This window comes from Halictus rubicundus, chromosome 10, assembly GCF_050948215.1.
Source record: "Halictus rubicundus isolate RS-2024b chromosome 10, iyHalRubi1_principal, whole genome shotgun sequence".
Classification (NCBI taxonomy): domain Eukaryota; kingdom Metazoa; phylum Arthropoda; class Insecta; order Hymenoptera; family Halictidae; genus Halictus; species Halictus rubicundus.
The window spans coordinates 1,911,674-1,937,154 of NC_135158.1; the positions used below are offsets into that span (position 1 = coordinate 1,911,674).

At 37.0% G+C, this 25,481-nt stretch overlaps 5 protein-coding genes, 1 long non-coding RNA gene and 1 other non-coding gene across 8 annotated transcripts; 4 read left to right on the forward strand and 3 right to left on the reverse strand.

Annotated features, from left to right (window-relative positions):
* Positions 1-1,016: 1,016 nt before the first annotated feature.
* On the reverse strand, positions 1,017-13,904 carry LOC143358034 (E3 ubiquitin-protein ligase KCMF1). Of its 2 annotated transcripts, none has more exons than XM_076794871.1 (8): positions 13,666-13,904; positions 12,108-12,275; positions 11,890-12,029; positions 11,504-11,703; positions 10,913-11,000; positions 10,610-10,830; positions 9,836-10,277; positions 1,017-8,885 (listed from the first exon to the last, which is right to left on the reverse strand). In XM_076794871.1, the coding sequence occupies exons 1-8, from the start codon at positions 13,679-13,681 to the stop codon at positions 8,727-8,729; spliced, it is 1,434 nt and encodes a 477-aa protein (XP_076650986.1). In that variant the 5' UTR covers positions 13,682-13,904; the 3' UTR covers positions 1,017-8,726. The 2 variants fall into 2 exon arrangements, with proteins under 2 accessions (XP_076650986.1, XP_076650985.1); XM_076794870.1 differs by having other exon boundaries at positions 10,913-11,099; positions 13,666-13,903.
* On the forward strand, positions 4,624-7,568 carry LOC143358039 (uncharacterized). Its single transcript, XR_013082917.1, has 2 exons — positions 4,624-4,764; positions 5,188-7,568. It is a non-coding gene; the product is annotated as an uncharacterized LOC143358039 (long non-coding RNA).
* An 841-nt stretch (positions 13,905-14,745) lies between the features above and the next one.
* On the forward strand, positions 14,746-17,011 carry Dhpr (dihydropteridine reductase). Its single transcript, XM_076794873.1, has 5 exons — positions 14,746-15,000; positions 15,727-15,810; positions 15,871-16,117; positions 16,194-16,386; positions 16,455-17,011. The coding sequence occupies exons 1-5, from the start codon at positions 14,761-14,763 to the stop codon at positions 16,552-16,554; spliced, it is 864 nt and encodes a 287-aa protein (XP_076650988.1). The 5' UTR covers positions 14,746-14,760; the 3' UTR covers positions 16,555-17,011.
* Positions 17,012-17,316: 305 nt separating this feature from the next.
* Positions 17,317-17,389, forward strand: Trnak-uuu (transfer RNA lysine (anticodon UUU)). Its single transcript has one exon. It is a non-coding gene; the product is annotated as a tRNA-Lys (tRNA).
* A 135-nt stretch (positions 17,390-17,524) lies between these two features.
* Atpsyne (ATP synthase, subunit E) lies at positions 17,525-18,527 on the reverse strand. Its single transcript, XM_076794874.1, has 3 exons — positions 18,389-18,527; positions 17,878-18,034; positions 17,525-17,736 (listed from the first exon to the last, which is right to left on the reverse strand). The coding sequence occupies exons 1-3, from the start codon at positions 18,440-18,442 to the stop codon at positions 17,693-17,695; spliced, it is 255 nt and encodes an 84-aa protein (XP_076650989.1). The 5' UTR covers positions 18,443-18,527; the 3' UTR covers positions 17,525-17,692.
* Positions 18,528-18,657: 130 nt separating this feature from the next.
* Positions 18,658-22,382, forward strand: LOC143358033 (WD repeat-containing protein 91). Its single transcript, XM_076794869.1, has 8 exons — positions 18,658-19,302; positions 19,414-19,678; positions 19,766-19,881; positions 20,067-20,254; positions 20,339-20,654; positions 20,724-20,845; positions 20,921-21,575; positions 21,680-22,382. Exons 1-8 carry the CDS (start codon positions 19,183-19,185, stop codon positions 21,827-21,829), a joined length of 1,932 nt encoding a protein of 643 aa, XP_076650984.1. The 5' UTR covers positions 18,658-19,182; the 3' UTR covers positions 21,830-22,382.
* Positions 22,383-22,396: 14 nt separating this feature from the next.
* Spt3 (Transcription initiation protein Spt3) lies at positions 22,397-23,957 on the reverse strand. The gene is made up of 5 exons (XM_076794872.1): positions 23,769-23,957; positions 23,477-23,707; positions 23,089-23,403; positions 22,827-23,014; positions 22,397-22,747 (listed from the first exon to the last, which is right to left on the reverse strand). Exons 1-5 carry the CDS (start codon positions 23,842-23,844, stop codon positions 22,610-22,612), a joined length of 948 nt encoding a protein of 315 aa, XP_076650987.1. The 5' UTR covers positions 23,845-23,957; the 3' UTR covers positions 22,397-22,609.
* Between the last annotated feature and the right edge of the window lie 1,524 nt (positions 23,958-25,481).

Below are 25,481 nucleotides of genomic sequence, written 5' to 3' on the forward strand. Positions count from 1 at the left end.
TAGCGTTGTGTGCAGCAAACCATGGCACACGCACACGGCACGCACACGGCACACACACTGTCATTTGAGCTTCTCCTATGCGGCCGTTCGTAGCGTGAAGATCGCTAGGAAGCTTCTCCTAGTTCCTGTTTGGAGCGTGGCGACTCAAGGCCACGTAGGAAAACTGGCCCTTAACACGGGGGCTGGCAGTCTTTATATATATCTCGTCGGTGATTGGGGCCATTACCGACCGCTCCCAGTACCCACCTGGGACCCACTTTGAGATACGCAGTTTAACATGCGGGCTGGCAGTCTTTCTAAATATCTCGTCGATGCCCTGGGGTCTTGTCCATGATAAGGCTGAGCAGATGTCAGCACTATACCGGGAACTGTGGGGAGTATGGCGCTGGTGTCGTCATTCCACTAGGTCGCGCCTAGGGAGATCACCGTCAAGAAGTTGGCAGCCCTACTCCCAACCGTCTCTCGTAGCGACCGTTACGCGAGGCTTCCCTCGCACAATTCAAAATAGTAATTCTTTGCGATCGGACGTATCTGAACTCTTCCAGTTTTACTGCGTTACGAGACTTACCTCGTGGTACATATTCTTCGTCGTACCGATACGACGGATGTAATTATAGTTACAAATAAAACACAGTTAAATGGTTCTCGTTGAACTAAAAATTCAGTGAGTTTATTAAAATCCTAACCACGTGGTTCCGTGTAAACGTAGAGTAGGCTACGTTTTTCGGTACCTTTCCCGAAGTTTTATATATTCTCCGTGGGAGAGGTATATACTAATCCTACAGAACGCCGAAAACTCGGACATGAGCACTCTCGTATCCTCTCTGCATGCGTACACCCTACGCCACCGCCATTGTATCGTTCCATTATTTTCAAACTCATCTTCGATGACGGATGAGAACGACTCCAATAGCGAGCCACATTTGAAACACGTGTTAAGGCGGCAAAATTCAAATTCAAATAATTCGATTCCGTGACAATCACCGGAAATACAGGGAGTTCGAAAAACAACGAGACTCAATCGAATTTCCATTATATTCAGCATCAGAGGCGAATAACACAAAATACAACCAAACACAATTTACATTTCAATAATTATTATGTATAAGATTTCACTTTAATTTTCTATCAGTACTTTAATAGTAATATTCGTCTCAACACTTTCCGTATCAACGTGTCACGTGCGCAGTACTCTCTCTCTCTCTCTCTCTCTCTCTCTCTCTCTCTCTCTCTCTCTCTGTCTCTCTTTCCCTCTCTCTCACACACGCACACACACAATGTTCGACGTTCATTCATCAGGCTCGTACATTTTTTTCTGTTATCGATTAATTCTTAAAAATCAGGTAAAAATTCGCAAACCGTTATCGTCGCATCGAGTCAATTTGTTCGCGTACGTATTTCGAGCAGACTTGAGAGGGGAAAAAATCGTTAGCAAAATTCATGTTGATGACACCGTACTAATTGTGCGGCAACTTCATCAAGATCAAAAAGCGTTCCGAGGTCCACTTTGTACAACGAAGGGCAAACTTTGGCCGTCGTCGACGTACAAGGCCGAATTAAGGTAATATCGTGAGTGCATAATAATCGTGTAAAATCTATATGATCGATCGTACGGACACACCAGGCTCGCATAAGTACAATCGAAATCATTCATCACCGACACCTGCCCTACGAAACATTCTCGCGTAAACTGTTTAGTGCGATCCTAACGCAGAACGAACACCTCGCGTTTAAGCTTGCACACGTACGAAGCTAATAAAGTTTCTTTTTTTTCTTCAAATACCGTTTTTTTCGTTCTCTTTTTCTGTCTTTTCGTCTTCATTGAAATTCAAGCGATCGATCACGCTCAATACGGCCGTGTCGAGGAAAGTTTACGACGATACTAATCGCGATGTCGCGAGTGCCAATAATCCTATGAGCAGAATTGCATTGCTAACCTTACTTCAAAGACTTTTTCCCAAGCTATAAAATTCTCGAAGCGAAAAACCGTTTGAAAAAAAGAAACGCAAAATATTATTAATATATTCCAGTTTCACATCTTCTCAGTCAGGCATAAACATACATTTATAGGCATTTGCACATGCGCACAGTATTTCCGTTTCTCTCTCTCTCTCTCTCTCTCTCTCTCTCTCTCTCTCTCTCCGTCTTCTTCTCACACACGCACGCGTCCGCACACTATTTTTCGCTGTCTTTCTGTCCGATGAACTAGAAAGAACTTCGCGGAGAAGTTTCGTCTTGTCGATTCTGTTTTTTTTTTGATTCTACCCTCTTATCCCGTACACCACCCACCATTAATTGAAACGACAATGAAAAAAGAAAACCTAGATGTTAGAGGGCCATGAAGCCGCTACGTAAGTTTCTTCAACCCACTCTTCTTTACCTAGCGTTGATACATTCATCTATATGCGCTTTGCTAGCTCCTACAAATTTTGCTCATCGTGCTCTCCTCCGCACACAACTCGCATCTTCCCTTCGATTATGTTGTTTTTTTTCCTGTTTGGTTAAGCAAAACTTGTCAGACTTTCGTAAACAAATTATCGATCGATTTTATGAGGAACGTACACCGATCGAGAGACGATCCGGTTCGCAGATTGAATATACAATACATTGTCGGTGACACATTTGAATTATTCATCGAAAGAAAATGTACGCCGAAAGTGCACCTAGGTATCGATTGTAAACGAGCAAGTATTAGCGAGATACGACACGATTCGACTAACGAGTTCTATCACGGACGCGACAACGTTAGTCAAATTAAACGGTACTCTTTCTTTCCCTCTGTTTTTTTTAACATCTTCTCTTTTCGTCGATTTACTTATTATTTCCTTAGAGTCTTCCGAGCTCTTGCGTTCAACGCTGAAATATTTTCGTTTGTTTATCGATCGCGTACCATGCATATCTGACGTGAGGAAGGCAACAGCGATAGTTATCGATGGTGCATATTACGCGTATGCATACTTTATATCACAGTACAAAAATACTGTGGGAAAATATAGTGTAATAAATATCCTTAATAAAAAGTAAAAGGAAGTTTCCTTTCTCACGTTTACAATGTGTTTTTTTTTGTTTTGTATGTGTTTTTTTTTAGTTATTCGTTAGCAACCGTTTTATCTTTATCAGACAATTTCTTACAACGACGAAGTAGAGTAATTCGAGTGTGAGTTGAATCGCGCGCCATTAACCTGATAACCAGAGACGATCTCTATGGATTCAAGAATCTTTGCGTAAACAGATGGAAAGAAAACATTGAAAATTTATAAATATAGGTATAAGATATACGTTTGAACACCGATCACCATTTAACTTTTGTCCACTCCGGTTAACAGGCTAAATGACAGAGCATCGTTCTAATGTCAATGACAAATCTTCCTTGTTCGAAATGATCGTATCGATATATTATTATACAAACTTTCGCCATCTTGGGCCTCTATCTACCTACAAGTCCTAATTTATTATTAAATACTAATAAATCGATTATAACGATAAGAAAATTGTATCGCGATAAGAGCGTAATATATGAGAAATCATTGTATTCGATCGCATCTCGAAAGTTTCTTTTTTTCTCTTCTGATTACTTTCTCGGCCTTGCGATTATTCATTTCCGTCTTTTTATATATTTTGTTTGTTTTTCTTTTTTTTTTTGCGTTTTTTGTCTCAATACGTGTGCATACTTGCGAGTGATGAGAGTGATCACTAGACCACGCCACTGTAAATAATTTCTGCGAAAAATCACTCAGTTGAAAATACGACGGAGATGCCCGAGACCGAATGGAACGTTTCGCAGTCTAGCGATCATCATCGATCGTCGATCGTAAGAGGTAGGCAAAGTATCCTTTTACCACAAGGATATTCTACAATCGTTCGAAACAAAACTGCTATTTGAATTTCTACAAGCGGGAATCTTTTTTATTCGACGAACAGAGCGGATAAAAAATTATGTGTAGATAAAAGTTTTGCCAGTCTCTACTGTCCGCTTCCGGTATACACACGTGCGCGCGAATACACTTGCTTGAACGTATATATAAATATTTCATCTATACGCACGCGTATATATAGTAATATTTGTGTATATTTATGCGGTAGGCAATGATAAGTAAAATAACGGGACAATTTTTCGTCGAATAGAAAAGGGGTTGAGATTTGGGAGAGAAAAAAGCGCGCTTTTTCATCCTCTCCGATTTTTCTTGTTCGCGTGACGAGATCGAAAACTATGGCGCCATGTTCATGGAAATTCGTTGTCAAGTTCGCCCTCTTTTTCGTGAAAACCCACTTATCTTTTCCCAAAAACCATTCGATACAATTGATCGAGAATTCTGGTACGCTCTCTTCTTTTCCAGTGGCGGAATATTTATCCATCGTAACGAATGACGCAGTAATTGCTATCAATATATTTATCCCCGGAATGGTATAAAAATTTACTAGAATGGAAGTGAAAGAAACTACGTATTTGCAATTATTTTGCAATGCAGTATCGGAAATTGGTATACAGAAATTTTGTCTAGGATCACAATAAACCCGAAGGTACCGTTCCAGGGTTACTCGTGTAATGTAATGCGTTTATTTGTTTCCGTTCGTAATTTCAGATGACAATTTCCAAACTTTATTCTGTCCTAGGCTTTTCGAATGCATAATCCACCACTGTTACTGCATCCCGAAAAAAGCGGGAACATTTCGAAACGAAAAGAGAGAAGAGAGAAGAGAGAAAGTTACGACGATACTCTAAGGGATCCTTTCGTTTTTACGAATAAATATACATATACATATGTATGTGTACATATTTTATATGTAACGTAAAAAGCCGTTCTGCTTTGAAGATTACGCCGAGATTTGAATTAATCGACGAAGTAAATGAAAAATCGGTGACGATAGCGCAGCGTTCCATTGGGAGGCGGCTGTAATTATTAGGTATCGGAAAAAGCTCGTATAATCAATTCTCATTAAATTTGGTTACTGTGAAAACGAATTGTGCACTTTTTTCTGTTAATAAATCGTTTAATAGCGATAGCAGTTTCTTTTAATGTTCAGTTATTAAAAAGTCTGTCGATAGACTTCCAGTATTTAAAGCGGTAACAGTTATTTTAAGAAAGTTCAGATTTCTTCGAACGAACATTTTTCGTTACCTAATAGATTGTGGGTTTATTGTGTTGATTACAAAATATTTAGTTAATCGAGACACGTTGTTTTCAGCGAAAATTATTGCGGCTCGCCGGAACGACCGCAGCGTAATACTAATTTACGAGTAATCGGACTGTTGCTCGAGCTTTTTGGGATTCCGGAAGTGACGTAGAAACAAGGGGAACGCAAGTTTGCTGCGGACAGAACAGCGGCACATTGGAATCGTGAAAGAAAAAAATGAAGAGGCGCAGCACGTGCTAATCGTCGACTTTATATGAAGAAAGTTGAATTCGATACATAGGAAAGTCGGAGCCACTGTCGATGCTCTCGTCGCATTCGTTTTCTCTTGTCGATCAATGGGAATTGAGTTTCGTGTCGCATGCTCGCGCGGAGTCTTGCTTCGTTCTGATCAAACGCTGACAAAACGCTTTTTCCCCTCTCCGTCGAGTGTAAGTAACTCTTTCTCCGTAATCGACACCATCTCTTCCGGTGTAGCGAATGATCTTGCGTTTTTTAGTATCTTCTAACAGCAACGATTATATCCGTGTTTACATGTATTTATTACTGCGATAGAAACTAATTGTTTACCTCGCATAATTGTGTACGCGTCCCAAAACCACCCGGTTAACAAATTGTAAGACTTTTTTTAATTGTAAAATCGACACATCTCCGAAAGGTTCCCTGTGAATTTTATCAGGCAATTCGTGTTAAGGCAGTTAGTATATTATCTTTTTTTTTGTTCCTCCTTGTCTAGTGGCCTTTTCTCCATTTTTCTTGTCCTCTTTTTTTCTCGCAGTGTTAATTGTTAATTCACGAATCGCAAAGTACACGAGAATACGATTAACAGGGGATCAGACAGAAATTCAACAAAAGATTCGGGAGGATGAGAGAGAGAGAGAGAGAGAGAGAGAGAGAGAGAAAGAAATAGAGAGACAGAGAGAAACGAAACGTCTAGTCTTTCAACACCTTTGGTTATTCGTAACGTTAATATGACAAATTCGATTACGAATTTGAACGTTTAAAAAAGCCGGAACACGCGAGAGCATGTAAAGACAATTAAAAAAGTAATTGTAATAATGAAAAGTCACACGCTACATACTTTATATAATTTTTTATCAGTTTATATGTATATGTATAAGTGTGTATATATATATATATATGTATAATTTTACTTTGTTGTTTTCATCATCCACGTCTGGCAGATACACCCACAAAAGAAAAAAAAAATAGTTAAAGCAACATAAGATGAGAAATTAATACAAAGAAAAATTAATTACAAAACGAAATGTACACAAATGGATTAACGAAGAGAACCTATGCGGTGAAATTAAAAAGAAAGAGCGGTAAGGGGCTGGTGGGGTGAGTGGAGGGGATCGTGATGGCATCAGGTGGTTGTTAATGACGGAGGAAGGAAGGGAGGCATGAGGATGATCGAAACATAACTAATTTACTCGTTTTAGACGCGAGCTGGTTTGATTGCAGTTCTACTCTCAGTAGAATCGCCGCGTCGGAGAATGTCCGCGCAATGCATTCGCAACGTGCGTCACACGCACGCGTTCGATGCATCTTCTCTTTTTCTTGCATTTTTTTCCGTCGCCTTCAAGATTATAATTTTACTATTTTTCCTAGTTAAAACGCAAATCGACCAATTCATTCGCCGAACAAAAGAAAACAAACAGAAATTCAGATGAAGCCTCTTACACCGAAAATGAAAATAAAACGAAATAAAACACACGTATAAATATATTGTAAATTTAATCTCGCTTCGTACCGTAAAATGGAGCGATTAGATTTGCCATTATAGGCGAAAACGAAGAAAAAAAGACGACGAAATGCCGTGCGAATCGTTTTTTTTTTTTGTTTGTTTTAAGGGACACGCGTATCTAATAAATATCTCGCTCGCTTTGAATTAAGTATATTCGAGGTTTTCTGATTAAAATATAATTTAAAGCTCCGTCTAATCCCTCCATTTTCCAACAGCGATCGCTAGAGCAGCCGTAACATGCCAAGGGATGGCCCGCCAATCTAATTTTGAAGATACACGTGTCGCAGCAATTAATTCTGCAAGCATCGAGATTGATTTGACATAATAATCGCGACCGTCTCGCGACTACTCTTTTCCATTCGATAACTGTAATGCAGGTTTTATGCATATATAGAATATATCAATGTTTAAAGTTCAGTGCAGTTAAAAAGACGATAAAGTTCGACGAGGATCTCGCTTTGTACGAAACGGTTTCTGTAAAATAGTTCTTAAAAATCTACATTTGCATAAACATCCGCACACTATCGAAAGGTCTATGAGTTACGTGTATACGTGATTGTGTGTATGTATGTGTGGCTGTGTACCGGTGTATGGACAAATTTGTATCGCTGAAACGGCGAGACATTAAAAGTTCTTTCATGGTCGATCACTGCCTTAATACGTTCCGTTCTAATCTGGATTTGTCAACCCGTTAACCGAGAAAAACAAGACAAACTCATTATAATTGTAATCGCTAGACTGAGGATATTATGTATTTGTTGGAATCTTGACATTCCGAAACTCTGAGATTTATATTTTATTTGGAACTCAATGAAATTTTTAATAAAAGAATTAGATTAATGTTCGGCTGAAATTTTCTAAAATCCATAGTCTAGTAATCTCACCTATATTTGCTTCCGAACATTTTCGAATTAAAGCGTGTTATGATGTTTTTTCGGCAACATCGACTGTTAGCCGGTTAACAGGTTGAATCGCGAACGGACCAACCCAGGCGACAAATAAATCCCTAATTTTCTATGAAACACGTGTTCCGTATCCTAAAAGCAAACAAAACGAGAGTACAGGATACGTTAGCTGCTAACCGTTTAACAAAGTACACAATATAATCAGTATAGAGGAAAAGAAGATTAATTTCACCAGCTCTCTCGGATCCGGCGTTGTAAAAGCGTAATGCGTACGACGAGCACGGTGCGTTTTCTAAGTTCCTCGAATTCTCTGTATTCACAGGGCTCCCGTGTGATTCGAGATGTACATTTTTGAGTATTCTTTCGCCTTCATCGAACAAGTCCGACTCTGTCCGAAACCGTTACTTATATGTATACGCAGTCACCAGTAAACCATGAAACTTTTAATATTTTTTTTTTTGTCCACGTTGCCGTGCTCTGCGATCCTTTTTACGTTATTCTTTTGCGTTTCTCTCGGCCAGTCCCAACATATATATATCCTCAATTCAACGTGTGTGTCGTGACACAGAATACAACAGAAATGTTTTCAATATGGAAGAACGTGGCAAGACTCGCTGAGGAGCGGTGCACGAGGAGTTTGTGTATGACTGCAAGAAGTGAGTTATGTACATTATTTGCATGTGTCGGCGAATCAGCCCTTGCCCTTGTTCCATGTCACAATAACGACAAAAAAGATGGCGAGATTAGAGTTTCAGTTTTCTTTTTTTTTTTTGTTTGGAAAGTGATAAGATAGGGAGGGTGAGGAGGAGGGCATTCGAATAATTATTAATATATAATATTATAATAATAACAATAATGATGAGGTGTTCTAAACAGTGCTAGGACTAGTGCTAGAGGGTCCTGTGAGGAGTCAGGGTGGGTGGGTACGGGCTAAGGAGGGGTTAGTGTGGGGGCGGAGGTTCCGTAGACTGGTTTCTGCCATCTACAGCCCTAACCGGCTTCCTACGCGAAGAACCTGTTACTCTATGGTACGCTGGTGTCGGGGTCGCCATCGGGTCTCTGATAGTTCTAACTGGTGACACCAATGGTTCACGCAGTACCTGTACGCAAACATTTCAAACGTTCATTTACCAGAAAACCATCTCGTCTTATTATCAGGACAATCTGTTAGTTGAGCAACATTCTGTACCAGAGTTGGGCAAAAGTTATTTCAAATAACGAATAAATTAATTATTAATTACTTCATTTAAAACTTACGTACACTGGATGCAAAAAGTATTTGAACACCAAATACCATATACCTATATTTAAACTGTGATAATTTCGTAAAAAATGATTGCAAGACAATAAATTTGGACTCATTTTAAAGCTAGAAGCCTCTAGTTTCATAATCCATCGTTCATATTATTCTAAGATTTTTCTCACGATGTAGCGCGCGAGAAACTGAAGACGCGTTTTTTTTTCGAAAAAGCTATATATTCGAACGTTTGTGAAAATTTTGAAAGATTTTTTTCGTGACTGAAACCACCATGGAATTAAACATTGAAGCTTCTTCTTTACAACGATACCTTAAAAATTGATGTACGATTCTTTTTAGTCGTTTCATAGAACTTTGATTGAGGGATATACCGCCAACTTTACAGTAGTATAAGTTACAGTATGAGAGCTTTAGACGACTGAACTTGTTCCACATTTTCGTTCTATAAAACAGTGAAAAAAAAATCGTATCAAAGAAACAGTTACTTTATGAATTTAGCCGGTCCCGATTTTTGTCGCTAATCGGCAGACTACAGTGTAACGAATAAAGGAATAACGAATAACAAATGAAAATTTATTAGAATAATGCCCAATTCTGTTCTGTACGTACTATAAATAGCTTTAATATTCGGATACTACATAATTATTTGTTGTGTTCAACGTGTATCTAGAAAATTGATCGTGTAGAATGCTACAGAGAAAAATACAGAATGACGAAATAAACTGTGTAATATCCGTATATTAAAGGGGTTCGTTATAAACAAAATCGGTGAAATATTTAGCGAAGACTCACCAGTGGCGGTAATACACTATGCATCAGTGTTTGAACCCTAGGTGTGTTTTGTGTCGCGAGGTTATTCGAGTTCGGGGGCGGCAATCCTTGAGTCTGTACACCTGTTCCCACGCCGTCAGCAGCAGCAGCCTGAACAGTATGCGATTGTTGTGTAGACGTTTGCGTTACGTTTTTACTCGTCGCTTGATCCCTTTTCGCCTCCTGAGTTAAACTTAATTTCTTCGTAGAAACGGTTGACGAGTTGGCGTTCGGCGTTTCCGGACTGGTAGTGGCAGTAGTTGCACTCGACACTGGCGTTTGCGCTGCGGACTCCTGCTGTATCAACTCCGGCAATGTTTGTGACAGAGTACTGACGATTAATTCGCGCGTGAACAGGCTCCTGTTCGCGCTCTCGCGTTCAATGTTCTGCAGATGTAAGTCAGACAGAGTACTCGTGATGCATCTGGGGAAAATAAAAAGAAAACAACGTCGAACGATTAAATGTCTGTTAGTATCCGAGCTAGTAAACATATGCTTGTTGCCTCATGGAAGTTAAGAATAGCTATACCGCAGCATTTGCTCTCAACGGGATATCTTAAAATATAGCTTTTGGCACCTAATACAATGACCATGATATGCACTTTTACTGCTTTCCGACAAAGAACTCGCATGCACGTATATCATGACGGAATATACGACGGTATAGATGAAAATTTAGTGTATCGGTTTCTTATTTCGTACAGCAGTTATGTAAGAAACTATACTATCCAATCGAAACTTTTTTAACCGACATACCTGGGTAATAGAAACATATAGTTCTGTGAATTGGTAGACAATACGCCGGACGGGTTGGCCACATTGGTTGCATTATTATTACTACTCCCACTATTTGCTACCACATTGGTCAAAGTTGTAGAAGGACCTCCACTGGTACCTCCTCCACCACTCACAGAACCAATAGCCTGTGTCTGCCTCCTAGTATGGGGAGGTAACCGCTCCAATTGTTGCCTAGCAGCCTAGAACCATGTGCCTTATTATTTATACTGCATACCTCGAACGAGTAAGACTTTCGGTTACCGAACAACACAGTGTACATACTCTAAATTGTTGGCGCTCCATTTGTAGCTGCATTTGCAAGTGTTGTAATTGCGAGGGTGTTGATGGGCTCTGACCAGTTCCTCCACCTCTACGAACACCGGATAATTGAGAGAGTAACTCAGTAATCGGATCTATACCATCTCGACTACTCGGACTCAATCCCCCGGACGAACTGAAATGCATGGACCTGCAGGTCCAATGACACACCAATGAGCATTATCTAAGATGAGATGACAATGAACAACTGTTCCTGAAGTCTTATTTCGTGACCCTTAATATTCGGCAGCGATGTATTGCGAGGGTTTAAGAATGAGCACCTAATGAATCGATACATTAAAATCCTTACAGTACAAACGAAAAAACAATACGGCCAAATACATGCATTCGAAGGTGAAACTTCGAAATTAGATGTGTACGATGCACTGACGCATTCGTGTTACTCAACATACATGTTAGCAACCTCGCTTCGTATTGTTCCTCTGATCGAACGCGACCACACCAAAATTTGTGTATTTTGGTTGAAACGTATGGCAATCATTTTTTTCAGATTATACTGCAACGTTCGCCACACACGCTCACCGAAATACATACCTGCGAGGTCGTGGCCCACTAAGAACTCTAGATTGATGCAGTTGTACCCGTCTACCGCTATGTCTACTTGAAGCTGGTTCGTCTAGAAAAGAGATCAGGTCCCTTGGTCCACTACGATGCTCCAAACTTAAATGTGCCGCGAAATCATCAGTCACGCTATTAGGATCTCCTCCTGGAGTGGATGCGCATACAGGACAAACCTACAATGAAGTTGCAAGCTCAGACGTCGTTTACTACTGTAAACTGTATTCGCACAGCACCCTGTTGCACGTACTACAATTTTAATATGACCGCCTATTTGTTTTACATTTTTAATTGACCACCAACGTGTTCTTGAATCGTATACAGTAGTATTTATGTCTCATCCATTATCATCTGATACTTACCACTTCGAAAGAAGTGTCCGGATGATCTGCGGTAACATGCTCTTGCAAGGTAGTCTCGGTGAAGCCCATTCTTGTACAATAGGGACAAGTTAAAGACTGTGGCTGCTCTATACTCACTCCCTCTCCACCATAATACAATTCTATTAGATAGCATATCAAAATGTTAATTGTTATTCGAACGTGAGAAACAAGAGCAAGAGATTTGTATATTTTCTTACCAAAATCAGATCTAGTAAGTATACATTGCATCGGATGATCGGTGAGATGACGTGTACTGCTGACACCTCCTTCATAACAGCTAGCACATAAGTCATAGTCGAAGCACACTAGGCACTTATACCTGCGACCCCGAAAATGACCCTTTAAGCAAGAGTCACAGCTTACCCCTGAAATAAATTCAATAATATGTTATTGTACACCGACTGAGAAATGTTCCACAAAGATGACAGTGGAATCATGACGCCGAGTCTCAAAACAGCGCAAACGCTGTTGTTCCTGCAAAAGATATTTATATATATACATATCTTATGCACAGGTATGTGTGCACTAACCTTGAACCAAATCTATAAAAAGTAACTTGCTTCAGTCTACTTTTAAATTTGAATGCAAGTGCATGCAACTCTTCGAACAAAGATTGCTCCACATTTTTATAATAATATATGGATTTTTTTTAGCTGTTTAATGGCCAGCTGTAAATAGTAAACATGTAAATAGTAAACATCATTATGCATAAATACATAATTTCTGACAATTAACCTTTGTTTGTTACATTAGAAGCACTGTTTATATTTATATATAGAATATCATCACCTATGGCACCACTCTTTTCGCTTTGACATGTATTTTGAATATTTATTTTTTTGCAACATTAAAGATATAGAATAGTTTTAGCGAAATAATATAAATATAAACGTAGTCTATGCAAATAATTTGTAATCTATAGGTATACAAAAGGTAAAAAGAATTTTTTGTAATCTTGACACAGATATCGATACAAGCGTAATATCGACAACACTTTTGTGCTTCAACGCGATATTTGTAACTTTAATTATGTAACATGCAAAGATGTAATGAGATAGAAAAAATAATACGTATTTACATTGCCTGTGCAAATATTGTGATTTTAAATCTACGATTGTATCATTTAGACTTCGAAAACAAATGTACAGAATTGTTTAATACTAGAATTAGGATCTTCCAGGTAAATAAACAATGTTTTGTTATTCGTAGAACAGAAATTCGAAATTGAAGAAAGACAGATGAAAAGACTGGCTCAATGTAGAAGAACAAAAGGAATTCGTTCCAATATGTTTTACAAGTCTAACATTATGAGAAAGAGAAGGGGATTGAAGAAAACTAATTCCAAAGTAGTCAGCTGGTGGAGTATTCTGACAGCCGGCCAAAACGATTTTTTCGACAGAGCTTTTTCGCCTGCGAGGACAAAGCATCGGGAAGGAATGACATCGCAAAAAAGTTTACCGAAATCATCAAAGAAGAACATTACAAATCCTCAGAAATTGGAGTAATTTTTTAATAAGTGCTGCCATCTGGCCTCTGACATTAGACCCTTTGATACAGGGCTCGCGAGAGAAATGTCTCTTGCGAAAAATCTCATGTGTCGCAGATCTCGTAACCTCGACGACGATTCTGCACGAATTATTCATGAACCCGAATTATCGTCGACCCAATCATTTTATGATCAACGCGAAACAAATTAGCGAACAGGGGAATTCGAGGCTGACTTGCCTGGCCAGGGAACAGCGCACACGTACGTACCTTCATGTCGATTCATTTTCCGTTTAAAATCTCATATACGCCGATAGCGCGAGGTCTCGCGATCGAACGGTTCACGAGATACGATTGCCTGCTCGCCACTGCGTTCACTCTTCACACGTTTTGCTCAGCGCAGCGGACACGATGGGAAAAAATGAATCGTCGAACAAAAAATTTCTCGTTAGAATTTCCAGCGTAAACCTAACCCAACTAGGCTACCGTGACGTCACGCTAGACCTACGCTCCCGGAGAACGTTGCGGGCAGGGTCTCTGTCGTTGCGACGTTGCCACTCGCCGTGAAAAACGCGCGCGGGAAATTCAAACGTTATTCAGTATAATTCTTTCGTCTCAACGGTATTATTGAAAATTTCTATTATTTCGAATATACTAATACTCACACATTGACACTAAACGTTACATTTCGTACATAAAACTTTATGTAAATCATAACACAATATTTTCTTTGCCAATTTTAAAAGAACGGGCAAGCGCGGCTAATTCAAATGTTATTGAGCACAAGCCTTTTATTTCAAAGGTATTATTGAAAATTGCTGTTATTTCGAATGTACATCAATATAAAGCTTATAGTTCGTACACAGTTAATATTTCATACACTACTTGTAGTAAAGTAAACCATAGAAAATATTTTCTTTGTTCATTTTAATCGAACGGACATGTGCGATAAATTGAAATTTTTTAGGCACGATTGTTTGTTCTCAGCGATATTTACTGAAGATTTCCATTACTTCAAATATATTAATTCTTATGTGTTAATACGAAGTTTATATTTCATACATAGTTTTAAGCAAACCATAGAAAACATTTCTTTACTGATTTTAAAAGGAGACAGACGATGTGTTGTCTGTAAAATTCAAATTCGCTAACATCCTTTTTCGAAGCCAACGAACAAGAGTTCGCCAGTTACTAACAGAAATTAATGTTAAACTGTATGTGTCACACGATAATAATTTCCAATACAAGTTTAAATACTTTTATTAATAAGTGTTTGATTTTTAATACATTTAAGTAGGGCGTTATTTTGCAATGTGTTTGAAGTTCTTTCTGTTGATGTAATATCAACCACTCGATTGGCGATCTATGATCATAGTTAATGTCGAGATCCGGCAATCCGGCACTCCTTTCACGAACTTTTCCGAGAGTTTCTCGTATGACTTCGTATTATTCCGTATAAAATCGCGCAAACACCCGAAACCTATATCGCGAAGTTGTTTCTCATTTATTGAACAAATGGCGAATACAGTAGGACGCGTTCTCGTATACGGCGGTAGAGGAGCCTTAGGCTCTGTTTGTGTCTCGACATTTAAATCAAATAATTGGGTAAGTTAACTGTACAAAAGTGTTTATTAGAACTAAAAAGATTGAGCATCTGTTTCACTATAATTGACGTCGGTTTCGCTGTTAGAGGAAGTCTCAGCTTTTCCTTATAATTTCGAAGAATACTAACTCTATAAATTAATGACGACCAACATTCTTCACATGAGAATTATTGTAGAACATTAATAGCATGAATTATGACAAATAATTACAAAATTAATAACGAATAATTATTACTTTCAGAAGTATGCGAGCAAAGAGATTTCATTGCGCAAGATTTATCTCAAACGATAGTAATATTCTTTTTACTATAAAAAATGTTCTTTTATCTCTTTTTTCTTTTCTTAAGTTTATCTTGTAGCTGTTTGAAAACTCCGTGCAATGATTAACATACGTTTGATATTTTCTTAAATATATATGATTTCTAAATTTTCGCGATGTGTTTTTTTTTCACATATTATTTTGATAGTGTGCTTAAATTATAATTTAGTATTTTTAAATATTATTTTATCGATATAAATATTACGATTCATCGTAATTGTTGAATAATTCTTAACCATGTAGGACAATTAGATCAAGGCCATTACTGGTAACTAGATCCTTTCACATTATGAAACCTTGGAATTATACTGTCATGATTATTGAAAAATTTCATTTCAAATTTTAATATTGTCTATATTGTAAAGAAATTAAAAACATTATTATTATATGCTGCTTTTATAATTGCAGTGGGTTGGGTCCATTGATATGAAAAAAAATGATCAGGCAGATGTAAGCATAATTGTAAAACCTGAAAACTCCTGGCAGGAACAGGTAATTGTATACTTCTTTATAAAAAAATAAATTTATATGTACATGTATGTATATTTTTAGGAAACTGATGTTCTCCAGCAAGTCACCAATATTTTAAATGGGGATAAAGTAGATGGTGTGATTTGCGTAGCTGGAGGATGGGCTGGTGGAAATGCTGCCCATTCTGATTATGTAAAGAATAGTGATCTCATGTGGAAGCAGAGTGTATGGAGCTCAGTCATCGCTAGCAGTATCGCTGCCCATCATTTAAAAGAAGGAGGTTTCCTTTCATTGACTGGTGCCAAACCTGCATTAAACGGCACACCGGGTACATATTCTTTTAAACTTATTTGAAAACAATCTTTTTATATTTTCATATAAATTATATCGTTTCATCTAACTAGGAATGATCGGCTATGGAATGGCCAAAGCAGCCGTTCACCATCTGACAAAGTCTTTGGCATCTGAAGAGAGTGGCCTGCCAAAGGATTCTTTAGTGACTGCTATTTTACCTGTAACTTTGGACACACCTATGAATAGAAAGTGGATGTCCAATGCTGATACCAGTGCTTGGACTCCTCTCGAATTTGTGGCAGAGTATGAACACACCTAATTCTCTTCTAATTGGTTTTATTACCTACTAACATTATTGTTTTATTTGACAGACTATTCTGGAAATGGTCACAGGGACAAGACCGTCCTACTAATGGCAGTCTTCTACAACTGATTACTCGAGAGAACAAAACGAAATTGGTTCCAGTGTAAAAAGGAAATATCAGATACATGCAGGAACAAAAACTTCTGGATGCTTCCTTGACAATACAAATATCTGATGCGCATGATCTGTATTTGGACTTCTGGCCCATTACCTCAGTGTTATGTTTGAAACCTCTATCATTTACAATATAAGCATTTAAGAAAGTTGTTACTAAAAATGTACAAAAATACTTTTATCTTCATTCCAATGTAATAGATCTGTCACCATGAAAGTATGTAACCTGAAGACATCATTTTAAGAAAATGTCATTATAAGTTACACATGATTTTGTGTATTTATTTTTATACGAATGTAATATATTTTTTATAGTAAAGTAATACTTAATTCACGAGAATGTAATATTTTACAATTTTCTGAAAACTATTGTGTTACGTGTATAAAATGAAGGAATATGAAAGATGTTCTACAATATAATATATAAAGAATATATTAGAAAGATATTAATTGATGTAGTTTTCATTTGTGCATGCCTGCTACTATATAGTATACACGAAGTTTCGTTGACTTTATTAATCAATCACGCAGGAATAAATAAAATTTTTCTTTTTTTTAAATCTTACTATTTTAATTAAGAAAAACTACTTTATAAGAATCGATACTTTTACATAATCTAAAATCAATGCACAATTATCTGTCTTTGTAAAATATGCAATTATGTTATGTTAATTTTATGATAATTACATCTTCAATTTAATGTCATTGTAATTTAACTAAGAAAATGACGTATTTTAAACACGTTATATCCAAATGCCTGAATAGCTCAGTCGGTAGAGCATTAGACTTTTAATCTAAGGGTCCAGGGTTCGAGTCCCTGTTCGGGCGATTTTTTTTTCACTTTAAAAAATGAAGAAAATATTTAATAATTTATACGACACGTCATTAACAATATGATAATTTTATTAACGAGTCACAACGAAAATTTGTACGAAGTATGAAAGTCAATATAAAAACGAAGTCTTAGAATAATGCACTGTATGTTATTTTATTTCATAAATAATACAATGGAAAGTTTATGAGTCATGCCCACTGCAAATTCTAAATATGAATGTACACATAATGGATCTCGTTTGATAGATTTATTGACAATAACCATTTACACTAACGCTAAGGCAATGATAAAATTTATTACAGTTTCCCTGAAACGAGATCGTCCAACATTTTCTTTTCAGCTGAAACAGAGGAATATATGATTGATTATAATTTAATAAAAGAGAGCTAATGTATTTCAACATTTTACTTGTTGAGTTATGCGTAATATAGAAATATTATAATAGTAATTTGAATTAATCCTCAATCAGACTGTCTTTTACCTTCTTGAGCACGCTTCCTTTCTTCAGCTAGTTTTGCATCTCGCATAGGCTTCTCAGCCAATTCTTTCTCACGAAGTTGTGCTTCCTTTTTGCTGAACCTGCGTTGATGGTAAGATCCCCAAACAACTCCAAGCAATAGAAAACTCCATCGACTGAACTGTATGAAATATTAAAAATTAGTAAGTTTATACAGTTGCAACTGTTCAGCATTCAGTCAGTAGACAAGGTTAAGAAATAATAGTAAAGTTCATTGACGACCATAAATCTATTAACACGTCAGAGAAAGAACAAATCATTTTCATTTATATTTAATCTCGTGGATGTTGGTTAATAGTTTTGTCAAAATCCAATAAAAATTATGTAATGCGATCAACTTGAATATCCGAAACGGATATTCGTTCGAATAACAAAAGAACGTATGACAGGTGATTAGTTCTCGGAACAACTATTTTAAACAGTACTAGACTATGTTCGTTTTTCGAATTTTAATAGAACAAGTGATGGTACTCACTTTAATAAGAGGAGATACCCGGACAGGTTGCGAACCAACTTCCACGGACGACATTTTGCTAGTGAGTAAGAAGAGATCGTACCGAGTACTGAGAGATTGAGAGTACTGAACGAAAATCTAGTCTATCATCCATAGATTGGTAAAAACGTTCGTTCATGAGCCTCCTTTAAAATACAGACAATAATAATTAACTACTGTTTTTTTTCTTTTTTCTTCAAACAAATGTAATATTTGATTTATGCCTAAAATATAATTTCTTTATTAGTAGAAATCGTGAGAAAAATTCTTTGTTATATTTATGATAATATTCAGTGGTATATAGTACATTTTTGAAAATACAGAAAAAATAATCTGTTTATCATGAGATATTTTATGTAATATTTAATGTTACAACAATATTATAATATGTGTTTGTAACATCGTGTGGCGGTACATATCTATATACCCAAGCTATAGACCAATCAATATTGTGATCACGCCATCAAGTGGCAATAATATAAATTTTAAGCGTTTGCTGAATTTATTAGTAATCGCCATTCATTTATTTAATATACGTTTAAGTTAGTATGTTTATTTGGTATTGGTTCGCAGCATTACTTAAACAAAAATACAAATTAATTATCACCGTGCCTAGAGTTCTTTATGGAACGAGTATTGGTAGTACTGTTCTTAAAACGATAACACGAAACTTTCACTATGTGTATATTCAGCGAGTATCAAAATGGTCAAAGGATGACAATACATAGTTGTCAGTTGAAGGAAAAAAGAGATATTTCGAAAAGAATCGCGGGAAAATGTCTCATATCCAGTATGTAGACGAATTGGTCAAGGAATACTTACTTTTTAGAGGTTTTAGTCAAACTTTAAAAGCTTTCGATAATGACTTAAAAGCTGAGAAGGAGAAAGGCTTTCGGGTAAGTGCACAGCAAAATGCTGTGGAAACAGAAGGATATACAAAAACAATACGTAAAAGACATTGCACATAGAAATCCTTTGTGAATTCATGCTCTATCATCTGTTATTAGGTAGACAAGATTGTGGATCAATTGATGCAATATGTGTACAATTATGACTTAACATCTTTGAGAGAATTATGGGGGCACTTGGATACAAAAATGTTTTCTCGGCTGGAGAGCCATTTTACACCAGCTGTGAGAAAATTGGAAAATGCTGTTTTAAAAATGTATTTGGTAAACGCAGCATTGAATAATAAGCAGGATCGAATTCAAGAATTTTTTATGAAAATGACACCAGAACTGCAGGGCCATTCGGAATGGAAGGAATGGTTCGGTAGGATATCCAACAGCTCCTTTCATTCGGTTCCAAGATTTGTAAGAGATACGATTTATTCTACTTTATTCCCTTTCTATCTTACAGCATTACCATTCGTTAAAAATCCAGAAGACAATCCAGCATACTCTGTACATTTTAGTAGACAGTGGCAAGACACTATGTTACTATCCCTACACAATTTCCTTGCTACTATTTTCCAAGTAGGTGAAAGGTATTTTGCATCTTGCCTCTCATATTATCAGTTCCATGAATCGCTAACATACTAGGTTTTGTGGAAGTTCATAATCTTTTCAATAAAGAGAATTTGTTACAAGTTCTTCTAGAACACAGAAATCATGAGATTGTAAAATGAAATGTACAAAGCATATTTATTTAAATTTTACAGTGTATGCCACTACCAACGCTACTCACTATAGACGAAGATACAAATAAATTAAAACGCTTGCAAGAGGAGAATGAAGCCCTCAGGCAACGATTAAGCGATTCGGTTAAGATCGATAATATAATGGATGTAAATCCAGGACCAGCTCCTCAGCATCCGCCTATTATGGACGATTTTTATATAATAGCACAGTAAGCATTGCGTCTATTGTAAAAATTGAACTATTAGTAGAAAGGATATGTAAATAGCTAATTCTTTTATTTTTATCCGAGTAGAGAATCTCCTTTATTAGAAAACCCCAAGACTCTAAGGAACCTGATACGAAATATAGGTGGAGGTTCTAGTCCCATTTTAAGTAGAAAATCTGCAGCAAGTTCAAGGAAGACGACCGAACCCGAGGCAGTATCTACGAAACGAACGAACACCAAGGGGAAATTGAGTTCAATCAGTAAGTCTGATACTGTTACCAAAAGAAGCATTAGCTGTGATTCAAGATTAACTAGCTCTAGAAAAAGAGACTCGTCCATCGACGCGGTGGCCGAAAGGAAGGCTAAAGATAAAATTGATTCCACTTATATTCTTCTTAGCCAGGTAATACAATTTTACTTATGTTGCGAACGTTTTGCAAATTTCATGTAACAAAAAAAAACTAATTTTCAGGAGGAGTATACGGAGCATAAAACATCGATAATCCAATGTAAAAGTAATGCGAGCGGTTCGTACGTCGCTACGGGCGATGCTGATGGTATTATTAAAGTCTGGACTCCGATACCGTCACCAAAGTAAGTCTATCAAGCTTAGATTTATTTGCAAGCTAATGCTTCGATCTAATATATTTTGTTCTATTTGTCGGACAGGACTGTTACTACATATATCTCTGCTACAGCGAACTCGAACAAAGCTATAACAGCGCTAGACTGGATCTCAAAGAACGAACGTTATTTTTTACACGGTGATAACAATGGTTTAATCCAGTTGCACGATACTCGCGACTGTAAAACTTTGTGGGATATTCAACACGAGAACTCACGAATCATAACTCTGCTCTGCAATCCGACCGAATCCACGTTCGTGTGTTCCGTATCGGATTCGATCGAAGGGAGACTTTTGTTATACGATATTAAAACGAGAAAATTGGAGAGAACGTTACCATTGGAACAAAACGTAACCGCGTTATGCTCTGCGTTTAATCACAACGGTCAACTTCTTATCACAGGGTTATCTAACGGAAATATTTTGATTCACGATTTGAGACGGAACGAAATTATTGATAATATTAGTTGTCATTCAAGCCCAGTCATCGATATAGAATTAATTAACGATTATACGAACATTTGCACGCAAAGCGAAGACGGCAAATTATGTCAAAGAAGTTTGAATCACTCGGGAAAGATCCTTTGGGAGACGAAGATCAAAGTGGAGAAAAATACAGTCCATGGAAAACTGTTTACTTTCGACCAAAGCGGTAATTATATGCTACTCTGTACACAAACCGGAGGAAATATATACAAGGTACGTCATTTTTATCAGACGATGCTACTGAGATCTAATCCTTGCTTTCAATGCATTAGTAATTGCATTTTAAAGTACATACTAAAACGGAAATTACTTTGCAGATGCCACCAGGTGCACAAGCCAAAGTCTTAGAATTGGGTGGTCATAAAGGCACACTCTGTTGCGATTGGTCTACCGCCAATCAATCCGGAACTTGCATAACTGGTGGTGCTGAAGGAAAAGTCCGAGTATCGACGTTGCTTTCACCATGATACAAAAGCAGAATTAGTATCTGTGTGAATTCATAAAACGACTGCAAAGTTCGTCGGATTAGCTCAAATTTGTAGATAGTATTTACTTACTTAGCACATTGAATGTTAGGAAGAGGTTTTACAATTACTATACTAAGGACGAGTTCGAAGAAGCGAAGTCCGGAATTATTTCTGCTGATTCACGTGTTACTCGTCCCGAGTATCAAAGAATGGAATTCGAGAATATTCCGAGCGATACGTTCGTAATATCATAAAGCCGAAGGAAAGATCCAAGTATTTTGTGAAAAGTACAATGAACAGAAACGTATCATACATTAGTTCAAAAATCGACTGTATTATAATTATATGATTATAACTCAAATCAGGGATTACCAAATGTAACATATACAAAAATACTGTAAAAAGGAATACTATGAATCTTACGTTAAAAATAGGTCACATGACTAGAAAATTTTGTAAAAAAAATATATGGGGAACTAGACTAATTTGCGTAGTAACGGTCATGTGTAAAATTAGCGATTAAGTTAAATAGTGTAGGAGGTACAGGAATATGTCAATAAACATTGGTCAATTTTAAAATATTCTATATTGTTGACATGCTGACAAAATCCAACAAAATACTTCCGGTATAAAATACTGACAACGCATTTCGAATTGCGTTTCCTCGGGACAACAAAATTACGTTAACATATTCGCTGCCGATGACGTAAATTTACGTAATTTCAAATTCTATTTCTGATTGCCATGAAAAAAAATAAAAAATTATCGGTTCCTAAAGTGTTAACAGGCGAGAAGTTTTAAATGTGGTTTCCTCATTGACCAACGATCGAACGGGCCTGTCATATCTAATTGCGGAGACCAGAACCTCCTGAGAGCTTCGATAATTTCCGCGGGTGATATTGGTTTTGTTACAGCAACCTAACAAGAAAACATTGAACGAGATTTGTTACAATTTTTCTACGAGTTTCACATGTGATTTTTTCTTAATAGTACAAACCTTGCCATGGTAGTATGGCTTATAAGTGTATGGATTCACATAACTGAGTCTGAGTCGATCTATAGCATCTCCATAAATTTTATTTTGGTCCTGCCTTACCAACAATGATAAATCTACAATTTGTGCTACCGTTTCGTATGCTAAATATCCCAGAATTGTGTATCCTTGTTTTGTTATTGTTATCTCACCTATAAAAAATGAAAGCATACTTAATGCCTGAAGTTGTGCCTATTGGCAAGCATATTTTCAGTTTAATGCTCACTTTCTGGTGACAGCCAGTCGCTAAATTTATGTCTATTTTTATTTGCAAACGACGCGTTCCGGGCCTTACTGAATTTTAAGTATCTAGCTTCATCCATGGATCGTGTCATTATTTCAGCACGAACGCATCTCTGTTGTTTAATCTCGTCCACGGTGGATGCGTCTTCAAAGAGTTCACCGGTGTTGTCAATTTGATTTAAAAAACTATGAAATGGTCCTTTATTTTTGGAATTTTCTGCACTTTCACCGTTTAGAATATCCTCGGGCATATCGCTATCTATAGTTTTGTTCAAAGAAGATTTGTAATCTTTTAATTCTGTAAAGTAAATGTTCAGGTAAGTATTTTTATCCGGCTATGTCCTGGAATTAAATGATAACATTAGACCTGCCTAAATATTTTATAAGTCGCTGTAACTTCACTTTATCTTTGCGTAACAAAAAGATTAGATCTTCCGCACAGATGTTGGTGCCCTTTTTTGAAATTCCTCGTCTTTCGGAAACTTCGCACGCTTTTTTTACGATCGTCCTCATTTGTTGTAAAACTACTTCCTCAACAATTCTTGCAGATTCCATTAGAGGCTCGCTACTATCTCCGAAACCATGCATCATTTGTCGAATTTCTAAAAAGCATTATTTATGTAGCGAGTTAAATTTATTTTACAAATTTAAAGTTATCAATACCGGTAGTGTAATTCACAGGTTCGTTTCGAATAAACTGTGATTCGCTCGCCGATTTCGCGAACGTTGATTCAGCCATTGTCGCTAATTGGTTGTTGATATCTATTATCTGATATCTGACAAATTTTCCAAAAACAATAACAATTAGGTTAAGTATCACATATGTACATTGCTATACTGAAATGTCACGTTTGCTGATTCGAAGTTGACAGAGCTTCCCAGGAAGCGAAAGTGGCGCCACTTGTAGTAAAATGGTAAAACGCTCAAACTGCTAGCCAAATGTTGCCGACAGATCTGTATTACCGACGGTCAGTACGATAGCGTTTTTTTTAAGGGCCAGTTTTCCTACGTGGCCTTGAGTCGCCACGCTCCAAACAGGAACTAGGAGAAGCTTCCTAGCGATCTTCACGCTACCAACGGCCGCTAGGAGAAGCTCAAATGACAGTGTGTGTGCCGTGTGCGTGTGCCATGGTATGCCCCACACAACGCTAGATCCGCAAGAACGAAAAAGATTGCCAGGGTTCAGGAGGCGGCAAATCATTGTTCGATAATGCAAAGATGGGGCTTTCCAGGGGTGAAAAGCGTTAGATAAAAGATAAATCTAGAGCGCTCGCGAACGAACAGGTCGTACTTTTGCGTTTTCTAGGCATAATTTGCAATATTCGGCAGAATGTAGATATAAGGACACATTTTCTTAAATAACCGGGTTCTTTTTTTTTTTTTTTTTTTTATTAATAACATCTTAGGCCATTATTGGCCCATAGATACATATTGAGCTACAAAAATATAGACGCCTGTTGAAATAAACAAATATAGATACACGTTAAGATACCAAAACAATATAAACAGCTTATACAATAATCTCCTCCTTACACATCCCCTTACAAATTAATATCGCATTTCTTACAAAAGTCATAACCGGGTTCTTATTGAGAATGTTGACGGCGAGCGCTCTAGCGGTGACATATACAATGTCAATGCAACGCCTATTATATTGTATAATTACGTATTAAACAAAGGATTTGCCGCCCCCGAAAAACCATCCCACAGCTATTATCAGAGAGGAATGAGAGTGCTCACGCCCGGGGTTTCGGCGTTCCCACTTTCGTAACATCGCCGCTTTAGCATGGCACAGAACCGGTCAGTCTTTCCTGGAACAGAACCGGTCCGTCTTTTAGCATAAAACTGAACGCACATTATTTTTTTAACCAAGATTAGAACGTACAGCTAAAGTGTTTATATGAAATATGTAACTAACATGTAAATCTTGTGTACAAAATCTCTAATTAATATAAATTAAGAATATTATTAATTGTAATGATACGTATTTTATTTTTTTCCAAGTTTGTAGTTGCAAACTCTAGTTGTAAAAAATGGAAAATCCGGAAAAATTCGAACAAATACAGATCTCATATCGAAGTTTAAAAGCGACCAAACTGAATATTAATTTAATAATGAGCTATTGTCATCAACACTATCTTAAATTTTTTCATATATATAGCTACTGTTATTATTAATTAAAAAAAATTTTCTTTCGTGAATAAATATTTTTTCCACCTCAGCACCATAAGATTTTTACTAGATGACTTTAAAAACACATTAGAACTATTTTTAAATAATTTTACTCGAAAACATTCTAGTTTACTCTTTATTTCACCGTTCTACTAATTTTTTATGGGCTGCATTGCAGCTCTGTTTAACACCCCTTTACAACCC

Coding starts and splice junctions, on each gene's coding strand:
- LOC143358034 (XM_076794870.1), bottom strand. Junction 10,278..10,609: donor TATATGTTTCTATTACCCAG/GTATGTCGGTTA, acceptor TATTTTCCCCAG/ATGCATCACGAGTACTCTGT. Junction 8,886..9,835: donor ATAGTGTATTACCGCCACTG/GTGAGTCTTCGC, acceptor GTTTGCGTACAG/GTACTGCGTGAACCATTGGT.
- Dhpr (XM_076794873.1), top strand. CDS start 14,761: ATGATCATAGTTAATGTCGAGATCCGGCAATCCGGCACTCCTTTCACG. Junction 15,001..15,726: donor CATTTAAATCAAATAATTGG/GTAAGTTAACTG, acceptor TTATAATTGCAG/TGGGTTGGGTCCATTGATAT. Junction 16,118..16,193: donor TGCATTAAACGGCACACCGG/GTACATATTCTT, acceptor TCATCTAACTAG/GAATGATCGGCTATGGAATG.
- Atpsyne (XM_076794874.1), bottom strand. CDS start 18,442: ATGTCGTCCGTGGAAGTTGGTTCGCAACCTGTCCGGGTATCTCCTCTT. Junction 18,035..18,388: donor GGGTATCTCCTCTTATTAAA/GTGAGTACCATC, acceptor TATTTCATACAG/TTCAGTCGATGGAGTTTTCT. Junction 17,737..17,877: donor AAGGAAGCGTGCTCAAGAAG/GTAAAAGACAGT, acceptor CCTCTGTTTCAG/CTGAAAAGAAAATGTTGGAC.
- LOC143358033 (XM_076794869.1), top strand. CDS start 19,183: ATGTCTCATATCCAGTATGTAGACGAATTGGTCAAGGAATACTTACTT. Junction 19,679..19,765: donor GGAATGGAAGGAATGGTTCG/GTAGGATATCCA, acceptor TCTATCTTACAG/CATTACCATTCGTTAAAAAT. Junction 20,655..20,723: donor CTTATATTCTTCTTAGCCAG/GTAATACAATTT, acceptor ACTAATTTTCAG/GAGGAGTATACGGAGCATAA.
- Spt3 (XM_076794872.1), bottom strand. CDS start 23,844: ATGGCTGAATCAACGTTCGCGAAATCGGCGAGCGAATCACAGTTTATT. Junction 23,708..23,768: donor ACCTGTGAATTACACTACCG/GTATTGATAACT, acceptor AATGCTTTTTAG/AAATTCGACAAATGATGCAT. Junction 22,748..22,826: donor AGCCATACTACCATGGCAAG/GTTTGTACTATT, acceptor TTTTCTTGTTAG/GTTGCTGTAACAAAACCAAT.